The 14,071-nt window shown below is 40.6% G+C and overlaps 1 protein-coding gene and 1 non-coding gene across 2 annotated transcripts; both read left to right on the top strand.

Annotated features, from left to right (window-relative positions):
- Positions 1-766: 766 nt before the first annotated feature.
- On the top strand, positions 767-14,068 carry smc5 (structural maintenance of chromosomes 5). Its single transcript, XM_084916898.1, has 25 exons — positions 767-1,297; positions 2,328-2,513; positions 3,604-3,745; positions 4,043-4,095; positions 4,326-4,488; positions 4,578-4,712; positions 4,863-5,003; positions 5,105-5,266; positions 5,915-5,986; positions 6,139-6,394; positions 6,526-6,680; positions 8,358-8,471; positions 8,579-8,673; positions 8,811-8,943; positions 9,110-9,283; positions 9,745-9,914; positions 10,045-10,168; positions 10,353-10,475; positions 10,569-10,694; positions 10,862-10,957; positions 11,517-11,621; positions 11,737-11,856; positions 12,348-12,527; positions 12,852-12,947; positions 13,634-14,068. The coding sequence occupies exons 2-25, from the start codon at positions 2,347-2,349 to the stop codon at positions 13,766-13,768; spliced, it is 3,237 nt and encodes a 1,078-aa protein (XP_084773024.1). The 5' UTR covers positions 767-1,297; positions 2,328-2,346; the 3' UTR covers positions 13,769-14,068.
- LOC146363835 (small Cajal body-specific RNA 2) lies at positions 820-1,135 on the top strand. The gene has a single exon (XR_014799125.1).
- Positions 14,069-14,071: the final 3 nt, after the last annotated feature.

Raw genomic sequence — 14,071 nt, forward strand, 5'->3', positions numbered from 1 at the left:
ATGTCCTGCCATAAACTTTGTGAATGTTTACTGGTTAGATCTATAAGAAACTGGTACTGGTAAATAAACTGGTACAGATATCAAAATGTGCAAGAAGACTGTGTGAATGCATTGTTATTTGTTGTTTGTGAATGACTGTGTTTTCACTCTCATACAGGAGCTGCGAAAGTTTGTGCCACTGTGCTCACATCTTTACATCTTCAACCATGCGCTGATGTATTTGTACTTTAAATTCACTTTTTTGTAGCAGTTAGGGAGGTTTGAATGTTTTACTAAAAAACAATACTGACTAAACACTTTATTCAGGTTAGACTTATGACGATACACACATACATCACACTGCATGTATTTAAGTGTGTATCAGTGTATGTATAGTCACAACACAGTCTTTTCTTAATCAGTTCTGAGGACACAAAGACTTCCACATGCTGTATCTATTTCTGTGTTTTTCAGCTTACAAATACTCTACAAAAATAGTTATTTTGTATTTATTTATAATTGTTAGGTCCATTATAGTTATGTTAAATGTATCTGTGGCATAAACACTAAACAAGAACAAGAATAGATTAATTCTTGTTATATAAATACAAGCTGAAATGTCATCTGGTGGGGTTTAGTCTACATACCTACATTTGAATTGATTCAATGAAATACATTTGGGGATTTAGGGATGGTTTCATAATTTTGTTTTATGTATATTGTGTTACTACTGGTGGCCACGTGATGTCGCTAAATAATCGTCGGAGTCGATGTCCCATAATCCCATGCGGCTTTTGGCTTCAAAACCGGAAGCGGAAGCTCCGTATTCCTCATAGATTGAATGGCTTGTGAGTGAGTGGTTGAGTGTTTGAGTGCGTGAATGATGTGTGAGTGTGTCGTGTCTGTGTTCATTTTAAAAACCTACACACTGATCTTATTTGATCCGGTCTGAGGTGGCTCTGCTCTGACCGGAGATGATAGGAAACGCGCTTGCGAGCCTTTGTGGCGATGTGCAGCCGGCAGAAACTTTCAGGGCCTCCACGCTCCGTGCCGTGGTTAGAGGTGATGAATTGATCAGATATACTAGCTCTGTGAGAGTTTGAGTTCATCTCAAGCTTCGCAGTGATCAATGAGTACAGAGGCGATTCTGATCTAACCACAGCAGGAGGAACCGTGGAGGAACACGACCTCAAGAAACGGCTGCTCGTCACATACTGCTATTCTAACGGTTAAAACGAGCTCAGACAGGCTTCGGACTGTGAAAATACCAGGAAAGCAAGGCTTACCAAACGCTCGTTTTCCTGGTAAAAACAGCTAGGTGTGTTAGTCCTAAAGTTGCTTCTTCAGTCAAAAGCAGTTTTTCCTCCCTTAAAGCGACCGATTCAAAGGGAAAGGGGGAGAGTGGGAACAGAGCTATATAGGATAGGATTAATTCAATCACGTAATGAAGATCATTTAAGGGCTGACTTCTGTTGTATATATTTTCAAAGATTGACTGTACAAGCTTTAATTGTTTTTCCAAAAATAAATAAAACGGGTTTGGCTTTAAAATAGTTATATTTACAAATATTATTAAACTCTATCCAAAGAGTTGAACTTTCTGACCTTGTCTAAAAAAATACAATTTAATTTCCTTCAACGTCCATGGTTCTCCAGACCTGCAGCCAGCTCAACAGCTACACTGAGTCACAGTCAAGAGATAAGATGATCCAAATCCTCAGAAATGTTATCACCGCCCATTTCTGTTTTTGACCTGTGGAGATGTTAATTAAAAAAAAACCCATTAGGCACTTTTCGAATTTTCCGAATGTTCCACTTTGGCCACAATTTATATTTTAGGACTTAATGAATCAAATCTAAAACCTTCATAACACTTGTTTTTAAACTCTCGCACTCTTCGCACTAATCCATCATACTAATCTTCCCTGGACCAGTATCAGTTTGCATTTCAGGGGAAACTGGTCAACATAGATACACATAGACACATAGATAGGTATAATAACATTTAAAACTCCCCATAACTGAACTGCGAACTTAATTAGAAATCTTTCTTATTAACGCTAACACAGCATGCATCACCTGCACGTGTTAAATTATGTTTTCGAGTATTTTCTACTCTCCTTTTATTTTCTAATATAGTATGTTATCATTTGGAAATCAAACATTTTAGGTGCATGCTGTACGTTTGTTATTGTATGGGTAAAATTCATATCTCGCGATAGCTTTGGGGCTGTGGTCGCCTTTGTGTATACACGTGATCTTTTTGGTCCAACCGGCTTTCAGCAGCAACTCGGCAAAGCGCGCGAGGTGTCTGTCCGTGTGCTTGAACGTGCCTGGTTGTCTTGTAGGTTCCCTGTTGGGGTCACCATGGCCGAACCCAGCAAACGGCAGAGGCTCAGTCACATTAACAGCAGCTCACAAACTTCGAGTAAAAGCTTGTCGAGCATTTTCACGGACAGTCAGGACGAAGGACTCGAGGGGGAGGGTCGATTTGTGGAGGGATCCATACTTCGGATCACCATGAAGAACTTCCTGTAAGTTGCTGCTCCTCAGTTGACAGCGGTCAACGTCTGTAAACTGAGACTGCCGGAGCACCCCGATTTACCTGCTGATAGCTACAGCCAGATGACCTACATAGCATATATGCTAACATTTTGCCACCAGTTTGCGATTAAAAGTTAAACCCTGAGCCCTGTAAACACGAGCAGGTCGTAGACCCACTGATGGAAGCTGCTACAGACCGACTATATGGTCCAGCAGCTGCAGTTAAGTCCAAATGAGGTATTTTAGTGAGCTTTCCTATCTAATTGTACGATTTAAGAGGTCACATTCAAGGCGGGTGTTAAAATAGACTCGATATATTAAAGAAGGGGTTCCCCATGAAGAACCCGTTATCATTACGTCTGTTTCCATTGCTTTCTACTTCAGGGGGATGAGAATCACAGGCAGCTCTAGCTTAAAGCAAAGTGCCAAATCCAACCAGTCTATAAAAATCCTATACCCTCAGTCTTATAAATTCTGTATAAAAAGGCAGTGGAGCTTAACAGCGAGTTACATGCATCCCCTTTTTTCAGTCTGTTTCTAAACCATGTTCACACTCAGAGATGATAAGTAGATATTGATAACCTGTTCAGAGCTTCTTTTCCACTCAGAAAACTAACCAAGAGTCAGTTACTGGTATAACTTCTCATCTTACTGTCATCCATACCTGCCTGTAAGGTTTTTTTTTTAATGAAAATTATGGCAGACTAAGTAAACATTCATTGTTATACAGACTATTCTACATTTATTAACTAGTTAATCTGTAATACATATTTGTATTATTGTCAACCAGTCTCCAAAATTGCAGTAACTGTGCAGGGATAAGAGTGGTTGTAAATAAGTATTTCACTGTGAGTCTGCCTGTCACAAATGTTTAAGCAGTATGACCAGATGAACAGGTACCGTATGTGTGAAACTTCAGGTCTCACAGCCATTTGAAGTGTAAGATAGCAGTATTGCCACTTTTATGTTATTACGTTCATTTGTACTGTTAGTGTAGATTGCAATTATTTTAGGCGAGATGGAGCATCTTTGCTCTAAAACACTGCAGGAAACCCCTGAATGTCTACCTTGTACTCACAGGACGTACGACTACTCTGTGGTGCATCCTGGACCTAATCTGAACATGATTGTCGGGGCCAATGGTACTGGAAAGTCCAGCATTGTGTGTGCCATCTGTCTGTGTCTGGCTGGCAAGACAGCTGTTCTTGGCAGAGGTGATAAGGTAAGCCACAGAGCAATACAAGTCATTGATTGATGCACTCCAAACTTATTTCGGATTTGTTTTCTTTTCAAAAGACCAGCAAATAAACATAATGTTAGCAGACTGGTAAACAAGCTGTATGTGTTGATAAGCATGCCTCTATGAAAATCTTTCATTGCTCTTTTGCAGCGCATGTACTGTTGTTTCTCATCTCCCTGCCCCTTTATCAGTCAAAATATGATACTTTGAATTGAGCTCACATAGCAGATACTGCATTTGTTGATGATGATTATTGAATGGTGCTTTGTTTTTTTAAAGGTCGGGCTCTATGTCAAGCGTGGTTGCAAAAAAGGCCATGTTGAAATTGAACTGTAAGTTATGTGAAATACATTCCACACGCTACATTACTCTACTGCTCCGTTAGCGTTACATGTTTTCAGAAATTCTTCATGAATCTTTTCAGACAAGAAGTTTGAATTCTGAACCCTCATCTTTTCAAAAATGAAATGAAAATTTGCCAGAAGTTGTTACATCACCTGCGTTATCATGTTCAGCATAGTGATATGACTCTAAACGCTAGCCTTTGTTTTTGTTTTTGAAGGTACAAAAGAGGTGGTAATGTGGTGATTTTTAGAGAGATACATGCGGAGAACAATCAGTCTCTGTGGATGTTGAATGATCGGCAGTGCAGCCAGAAGGCGGTGGAAGAGGAAGTCAAAGCTCTGCGCATCCAAGTCAGCAACCTCTGTCAGTTTCTACCTCAGGTATGTTTATACCTCTGCAACATAAAGCTGCACAGATGCAAAAATATACAGTTTCATCACTGTTTTAGTGGCTTTTTTTCCCCACGCAGGAAAAAGTGGGCGAGTTTGCCAAGATGTCCAAAATTGAGTTGCTGGAAGCAACTGAGAAGTCAGTGGGCCCACCAGAGATGTATGAATACCACTGTGAGCTCAAAAACTTCCGCAATAAAGAACGAGAACTGGAGGTAAGCTCAAAGCCAGTGATCCAACAGGCAAAGTTTGATGTGGTAGAAATAAGAAGAAAAAACTGCAACAAAATTCATTCATGTTCGTTTTTTAAGTTGTCCTCCTCTTAAAGACATGTAACGGCAACATGGCTCTTTGCTTCTCCGTAGAACGTTGTGAAGGAGAAAGCAAGCTTCCTGGAGAAAGCCAAGCAGCGAAATGAAAGGAATAAACACGATGTAAACCGTTACTACGAAAAAAAGAGGCATCTGGATGTAATCGAGTTGCTCGAGAAGAAGAAACCATGGGTGGTGAGTGGTCGAGTGTAAACAAGAGAAATGAGCACAGCGCACATGTGGAGAGAGAAACTGAATTAACTGTGTAAGCTGTTCCTGTTTCCTTGTGATATTAGGAGTACGAGACCACCCGTAAGGAACTTGAGGGTGTGAAGAAGGAGCGCGACGAGGCCAAAAAGCAGCTTTCAAGCCTGAAGCAGACCCAGGCGCCCATGGTGAAGAAGATCCAACAGATTGACGAGCAGCTGAAGCCAACGGAGGCACAGATAAAGGCTAAGGTGACAAATCAAAGGCTGGTACTCTGTAACAGGTCCAGTTTCACGAGCAGATGCAGGGATACATTATTTATTTTCTAAATTTATTCAATTGAATTTAGAATCCTTTTTAAAATCCTTTTATTGGTTTTTAAATCTCTAAATGGTCTGGCACCTGTTTATTTGTCTGACCTGTTGAAGCCCCACGTCCCCACTCGTTCCCTTCGGTCAGCTGAGCTGTTGCTGCTTTCGGTCCCAAAGTCACGGCTGAAACTTAGAGGAGACCGAGCGTTCTCTGTTGCAGCGCCGATGCTTTGGAATAACCTTCCTCTCCATATTAGACAGGCTACATCAGTGCCAGTTTTTAAGTCTTTATTAAAAACCTATTTTTATTCCCTGGCTTTTAACTCTGTGGGTAACTGACTTTTTTTTTTTTTTTAATTAATTTTATTGCTATGTCTGGTTTCTGCTATCTTATTACTATATGCATATTTGTATTGTAGAGCACTTTGGTCTACCAGGTGTGTTTTTAAAGTGCTATATAAATAAATGATGATGATGATTTTGTAGTAAATGAACTCTGAATTAGAGACTGTAAAATAAGTTCATATTGCAATTTCAGTTCACAAGTCCTGTAATGATGGTGGTGAAGATGAGGTTGTTGTTTTTCAGACTGCTGCCATCAAAGAAGCCTCGCTGAAGTGCAAACAGAAACAAGATCAGCTGGATCGAAAAAACAAAGAGGTGCGGCTGTGTTTTAGTTTTTTTTAAGACTCCTGGTTTTACATTTGGTACAGACTAAATTAATAAAACGTTGTGCTTTTTATCTTTGTACTTAATTGACATAAAGCAGACTTTTGTTAATACATGACTGCTCTCTCCACTCTTCTCTGCAGATTGACGATATTAAACAAAAATTCAGACTTAAGCAGATGGAGGAGGAAGACCACCAGAAGCGAATCAGCAACACCAGAAGAACCATCGAAGACCTGAAGGCGGAGCTTGCCAAAGTTGGCGACCAGCCGGATGTAACCCCACGCATCAACGCCGTCAACGCTGAGCTGAGGCGCATTCAGGAGGAGCGAGCCAAGATCGAAGGGGAGAAGGGCGACCTGCGCAGGGAGAAGGACAACCTTTGTGCTGAATCTAGAAGTGAGCTTCCCAAAACAATTTGCATAAACAAAGATGTCTTTTTTTCTTTTTTTTTGGCGCACATTTCGCTGACAAAAGCACGTTATGCACAACAGATTTACATGTAGATTCTATTCTATTTTCTTTATCAGTGTTGGAGAAGAAGCTCAACGACATGAACAACATGATGAATGCCAAAGAGGAGAAGCTGCGAGGACGTCACAGGGACACATACGCTGCCCTCCAGTGGCTCAGACAGAACAAGCAACTCTTTCGTGGAAACGTCCACGAGCCCATGATGCTGGTGGTGAGTTTCACTGAACTGTGACAGGACGTGCTGCACGTAAACCGCTCTCTGTAGCATTTAGAAGCTATGCAGATGTTTCACGCATAGTTTAGATGGAAGTGTGGGAATGTGTTTTCAACAGCCCTAAATTATAGAAGTGAAAAAAAAAAACCCAGACAAACTCATGAGATCAGGTTCTGATTTAACAAACAACTTGTATCTGAAAGCATTTAAATCCCATGATTCTTTCTCCACATTTAATGATGAATTTCAGCCATGTTTCTGTTTTCCAGTTGAGAAAAGCCACTTATTAAATGATCATATACTGCTTATAAATGGTTCAAGAGGGGTGGGTGATATAGCCTCAAAATTATATCATGATATTTCACGGATGTTATAAAAAAACTGAATAATGTTTTATCAGTGATTGCAGCTTGCACTCAGCTGAATTTATTAGTATAAACAAAATGAAATATATTTTCCTTTCTTTTTTTCCAACAAGCTGCTGTCGTTGCTGGCAGACTAGCTCCTTCAGAACATGACTCCATTGCCACAGGGTGCCAGCAGCATTATTGTGCAATAGTAGTGACACAGCATTATCTACAGTGACACCCAAGCACGAAAGTAGCCTTTGTGGTGCTTTTCATGAAAATTCTTAAACGTTATTTTTAGTTTTCTGATAAGAGACAAAAACAATAAAAACGTTCCCCACACCCAGCCCCTGAGATTACAGCTACAAGAGACAAAGAAAAAGAAAAACCCACTAGGGTGGATATTCATAAGACAAACATAGTACAGATGAATGGGGTGGGCTTCTCCTTTACTCACAATCAGTTTAAATGTACCACAATACAAACAATGGATGCATTTTATGGCTGTTTTTAACATATTCAATGACGACTAAGTCACTCAAAAGTTTCACAGAGAGTTGACTCTGTTCTAACTCACTTTTTCTAACTGCAGCATAGAAAGTATTTTTCTAAGGTACTCTCTGAGTTACTCTGAAGATGGAGAGGTGATTCTGCAACAATGGCAGGGCCTCAAAAATGTTCTTCCAAGTACTGTTCAATTGTTGGCAGTGTCAAAACACGTGAACTGGTGTAGCTGGGCCTTGATGGGAGGGTAAGCATGTTGCCTAACACTAGTGTGTGTGTTTATCATTTGAATATCGTATACAAGGTACGACTTTAAATTGGCTCAGGCACTATTTAGTGCAAAAGAGGAAGAATGAACACACCCTATTCAGTGTTGCCAGAACTCCCAGTTCAGTGATTAGGGCTAAAATGGGATTCCGGTTATGGCATAAGTTATAATGTAGCTCTGACACAGAAGTAAAATTCAGGTGTAACTTGCAAATGTCTTAGTGATCCTCTGTTGTTTGACCGAAGTGGTGAAACAAGTTTCTTTCCACCTTCAGCGGGAACAGTTTTCTTAGTGTTGTGCTTTGCTGGAGTTTGTTGTAGTAGCTCCTTTTTTAGCTGCTGAATCACCATCAGAGTCTGACTGTCAGAGTGGCACGAGGTGTGATGAGACACTTTTCCATCGCTTAAAAATTCCTAACTGGCATTATATCAGATGATATGATACCAAACCACCCTACCAAACACCAAACACATTGCATCTCACAGGATAAACGAAGACTTCCTTGCTAAATGTTTGGATTGGTTTACTTTTGTTAACTCGCTCTCTATTTTACAGATCAATGTGAAGGATCACCGCTTTGCTAAGTATGTGGAGAACCACATCTCATTCCATGACCTCCGTGCGTTCGTTTTCCAGAGGAAAGACGACATGGAGAAGTTTATGATCGAGGTCAGAATGCTGCAGGCTGCCGATGTCGCCTGCTTGGAGGAAAATATTTCATCCGATTAGAAATGTTAGTGAAGCTAATGATGTGTTTGATCTGTGGTGACCCTCAGGTCCGTGACAAGATGAACTTGAAGGTGAACTCCATCTGTGCTCCGGAGGAGTCATGTTCTAAGCGACCGCCATCCCGAAATATTGAGTCCCTGAGGTGAGAGAAAATAAATTTAGTTCAGTTTTTTAAAAATCAATACAGTATTGTTTTTTTTGTTGTTGTTGTTGTTTTTTTTTATCCTGATGTATCCGTGCATCTGTTGCATCTTTTTACTTCTTCTTACTGGCTTTCAGGCGTTTTGGGTTCTTCACCTACCTCCGAGAGATGTTTGACGCCCCCGATGAGGTCATGAGTTACCTCTGTCACCAGTACAGGGTGCATGACGTGCCAGTGGGCAATGAGCGAACCAAATCCATGATTAAAACGGTACGCTTGTCTTCAAAAAAAAGCTTCTTAATGTAAACTAATAAAACCCCACATTGTTCTCCTTGACATCAAAATCTCCTGGGAGTCCGTCGCTTTTAACTTTGGTTGTATTTATTGCTTTTGTGGTGGAAAGATTTTGACACTGACCCCGATCTGTCTTGTTCAGGTGATTGAGGAGCCCTACCTCAGGGTGCTGTACACAACAGAGGAGAGGTACACTGTCAAAAGGTCCTTTTACTCAAACAAGATAAGCACCAGCAACTCTGCGGTGCACCCTTCCCAGTACCTCACCATCACTGTGGATGCTGAAGAGAAACGGCAGCTAGAGCAGCAGATGAAGGTAGGAAACAGTTGTGTGAAGAGAGCTGGAACGACAGCAGCACCTCAAGACATTTCAGTATATTATATTGCTTAAAGTCCGTGTAAAGCAGTAATAAATGTGCGCTTTGAGTTTGTCATGTAACAGAAAAATGTGCTTTAAACCACTCAAGGATTAACAAAATTCACCAAGTGTATAAGATTAGGTTTTAAAATTGTTAATAAATGTGCTCTGAAACACTGAGGGGCATGTCCGATCGAGGGGGTTGATTGCTTGAGTGTTAGGCAATTTGGACAATACTCGGCAGGCAAAATGAGCTGGGTTTGTTTTAAGGGGGAAATTACCAAAAACCCTTCATGCAAAACTGATGAAAAAAAGTTTTGTGTGTAACTGCACACTTTAGTAAAACTTAGGTGACCTACTTTTCACTTGTTTTCTGCAAACTTTTTTTAAACATGTGCTTCATTCTCCTGTGCGACCAGTCCTGTGAGTCAAAGCTGCGAGACATCGACGAGCGGATGAAGGCCTTGCAGAAGGAAGCCGTCGCACTGGACCGCCGTGACAATGAGCTGTTGGCAGAGAAGAAGGGTCTCTCTGAACTAAAGGGGAAAAAACGACAACTGGAGCAGAAAATTAGTACCAAACAGGACAGGTAAGCTTCATTTAAAGGGACAAAATGCTTAACAGTGACTTTTGTCATATGTCTTAAATGATCTCTTCACAGAAGCATCAGCTTGGTTATGAGATTTCAAAAACTCATCTGTCTCTTCCTCTGTGTTTAGTCTGAAGCAGATGGAGCAGAATATTATTGACCTGACAAAGATTGAGGAGGAGACTAAAGAGAAAATTGCAGCTGTAAATGCTGAGAAAGTGACCATAGTGACTGCATTCATGGCCCAAATGAAGGTATGAATAAGGGAACCTGACTGCATTGCTTGTGTTAGCTGTGGTAGAATGGCATTAAGCCCTTCTGTTTTTATATCATCTTTATAGCAGATATTATTGAAAACATCTACGATTTAATAATTTGTCAGTGAAAACGATTTCACGATTGCATTTTTTTCTATTCACTTGTCTGCATGACCTTCAGCTGAGAGCCAAGCTGACGATGGAGAAGGTGCATCTGGCGTTGGAGACGGTGGGGCTGACGGCAGAGAAGAACAAACTGGAGAATGACTGCAGAGAAGGTGCCTCTGAGCTGAGGACCACTGATGTAAGTATTTAGATGGGGAGCTTGCTCGTCTGAGGATCGGGAGGTTTTGTATCGCAGATTTATGCTTACTTGTCATGTTTGCTTTTTTTTAAGCAAAAATGCAGCCGTCTGGAGCAGAGAAAGGTGCAGCTGACAGACCAATGCAAAGGGCTGTTGAAGAGAGCAAAGGCGATCTGTAAGATGCAGCCTGATCAGTCATTACCCGAAGACCTGCGTAATGTGAGTGTTCTTCACAGTTTTATTGGTGAATATGTGAAAGAGACTTCCCCCTCTATTCACTCTGTGTAAAATATTACCCTTATAATATATTCTAATCTCTGCAGTGAAGCTCCTCAGAGCCTACAATTCAAATGAGTTCACAGCTCTTTTTTTTTTTGTTAAATCAGGCTTTCAGCAAGCTCCCCAACACGCTGGATGAGGTCGATGCCATGCTGAATGAGGAGCGCTCCAGAGCCGAGTGCTTCACTGGCCTCAGTGAAAATGTAAGGACGCATAGAAATCAGGTTTTCATTTATGCTGCGGGACTTCTGTCTTCAGCGTGGTCGTAATTTAAGTAAGAAAGCAGTTTGGAAATGTTAATAAGCATGCATTAGAACAGGGATGTCAAATTCATTTTACATGGTGGGCCACACACAGCCCAGTTTGATTTTAAGTGGGCCGGACAAGTAAAGTTCCTCTTTCTTTCAGGAGAAAGAACTTTCACTAGACATTTAGAAAAGAAAAAGAAGCAACAGTATTTCTTATTTTTCTACATAATAAGGAAATGCTGCTGTAGTAAATTAAACAAATATCAGCATGATTTAAATTGTATTGTTTTTTTTGTTTGTTTTTGTAACTGTCCAGTGGGCCGGATTGGAATCTTTGCTGGGCTGATACTGACCCCCGGGCCTTGTGTTTTACACCCCTGCATTAGAACTTAAAAATGCCCTTTTGTTCAGACAATTAGTTTTATTTTTACCTAACAGTTTATTCCATTTATGTTCTTATTTGAAATATTAAATATAAATATATACAAATATTGAACCTCTCTTGACTTGAAAGGTTGTCGATGAGTACAACAGGAGAGAGCAGGAGATTAAACAAATGGAGAAAGAGCTGGAAGAAAAGAGCAACGCCCTGAATGCCTACCGACAGAACATATCTGAGGCGAGTGATTACCTGGTTTCACAGGAATTGTCCAGTTTATCATTTGTTGTGTGACAGAACGGCTCTTGGGGTGTAATGATGTGTATATTTGGACTTTTTTTCTTCTGTGTCACAGGCTAAGGAACGCTGGCTTAATCCTCTGAAACATCTGGTTGAACAGATAAACGAGAAGTTCAGCGCTTTCTTTTGCTCCATGCAGTGTGCAGGAGAAGTTGATCTGCATTCAGAGAATGAGGTAATCGCAGAGTCACAGCACACTGCTGAGCTGATGTCTCAGGGTTATTTTGGTAAAGGTCTCCATTGCATCACCTTTAACCACTTATGATTAAGCACAAGTTCATTGAAAACTGAATTTTGAATAGATATGGTAGGCTGTTTAACTGAGGGAAATATTAAACTGTATCTGTATTTTTAACGGATGCATCAAATTGGAAATTCAGAGGGTTGCCTTATTATTTTTCACATCATATTTCTTCATAATTCAGCATGAATTTAGTTTAACTGAATATATTAGTGTCCTCTAGACTTAAAATAATTTAACTTAAATTGTCCAGTTTATCAGTGGTAGGACAGTTATCTCTCATGCTCTCACATCAATTCAGTAGATTTATTGATGATTAAATATCACTCGCAAAAAATCGTATCCACTTTTTTGTGAGTGGATAAGATTTTTATGAGTGTCTTTAGAAACAAAAAAAAAGAGAATACTGGGTCTTTCCACTGCAGGAGGAGTACGACAAGTACGGGATCCGCATCCGGGTGAAGTTTCACGCCACCACCCAGCTCCACGAGCTGACGCCTTACCATCAGAGTGGAGGAGAGCGCAGCGTCTCCACCATGCTTTACCTCATGGCCTTGCAGGAGCTCAACCGCTGTCCCTTCAGAGTGGTGGATGAGATCAATCAGGTAGTTCTTACACACAGTCTCAACAGTGCGACCGTGACAAAGGTGCACATGAGCTGCAGGTAGTGTAATTATTAGGGAAACCCAGGTACGAGTTTCTCTTTACTGCCCATTTTTTTTCTTTTCCTGCACACATTTATTTATGTGCAAACCACTTCACACAGACAGATTTGAATAGAGCACAGCTTATGTGCCGCCGCTTTCATGAAATTAACATTTTAACAACTTTAATAAATAGAACTCAGATCACGCCGACAGGCATTCACACAACAGTAGTCATCAATTGCCTTTATTAAAGAGTCTGAGCCCACCTGTTTCTTTATGCAGGGAATGGATCCTGTAAATGAAAGAAGAGTCTTTGACATTGTGGTCCGCACAGCCTGCAAAGAGACAACGTCCCAGTACTTCTTCATAACACCTAAAGTAAGTGTTCTATGTTCATGCAGACTGCCTGACTGAAAGTCCCAGTGGTACCAAGGAGCTGTTTATGTGCCACTTTATGCCAAATAGTCAGACTGTTTGGACTAAAGTATTGGGCTGCATCACTTCATCTTTGAGTCAGATTGCCACAGGTATATAAAATCAAGCACGTAGCCATACAAATGTTTGTAAAAGAATGGGTTTTAAAGAGCTCAGTGTATTCAGATAATAGTATGCCACCAAATTTTGACTGTAATGGGCATTTACTTGCTACTTCATCGGGGAATAAGTTGGGTACCACAGCCATGAAGTGGCAGACCACTTGCAGGTACATAGCAGATTTGCCCATAATGCTCAGTCACCAACACTCTGCTGACTCAATAACCACAGAGCTCCAAACCTCCTCTGACATTAACATCAGCATGAAAACTGAACCGGGAGCTTCCCGACTGAGCAGTGCTTCTATCCATATCGCGTATCTCCCTCAAAGTTTGGGATCCTGAAATAAATATGGATGTTGGACTGAAAAAACTAATAATAGTGCTGCTGTCCAACAGCTGTTCATGTAAACAGTCGATTGTTGGCTAAAAGGTTTTTTATTTTATTTAATCTTGAAATGTTTTTTTTGTTTTATATGAATGCTTGACAGCCCTGTGCTCTTAATTTCTTCCTGCTGTGTTTGCCTGCAGCTGCTGCAGAATCTTACGTATGCCGAGGAGATGACCATCCTTTGCATCCATAACGGCCCCCACATGCTCTCCCCCAACCAGTGGGACGAGAGGGCTTTCGTCAGACGGTGTCTTGAAAGAAAAGCCAGGGCATGAGCCCCCTGGAATGACCTGTTCTCCTTGAAACTCTTTTAAAAAGAATTATTGGGTGTATTTTTTCACTTAATGTTCAGAATCCTTAATCTGCCATTTTTGCAGTTTTTTGTTTTTGTTTTAATTGTATTTGGGATCTATAAATCAGATTAAGAGAAAAGTGTTCACACATAATATCTGTCATTAGTTTTCATCATTTGCACATTTTCTTATTTATGCAGCCAATATCTTGTGTCATATGTGTCTTTAACAGTTGGCTCGTGTTTATATATTTGAATAAAATGTTCTGCTGTTTCTCTTCTACAC

This window comes from Perissodus microlepis, chromosome 20, assembly GCF_051167445.1.
Source record: "Perissodus microlepis isolate ML-2025 ecotype Zambia chromosome 20, ASM5116744v1, whole genome shotgun sequence".
In the NCBI taxonomy this organism is placed as follows: domain Eukaryota; kingdom Metazoa; phylum Chordata; class Actinopteri; order Cichliformes; family Cichlidae; genus Perissodus; species Perissodus microlepis.

What these genes read in the sequence shown, in the direction of transcription:
- smc5 (XM_084916898.1), top strand. Translation starts at nt 2,347, where the DNA reads ATGGCCGAACCCAGCAAACGGCAGAGGCTCAGTCACATTAACAGCAGC. An exon ending in TCTGTCAGTTTCTACCTCAG is followed by an intron (nt 4,489 to 4,577) that starts GTATGTTTATAC and finishes TTCCCCACGCAG; the next exon opens with GAAAAAGTGGGCGAGTTTGC. An exon ending in ACGAGCCCATGATGCTGGTG is followed by an intron (nt 6,681 to 8,357) that starts GTGAGTTTCACT and finishes TCTATTTTACAG; the next exon opens with ATCAATGTGAAGGATCACCG.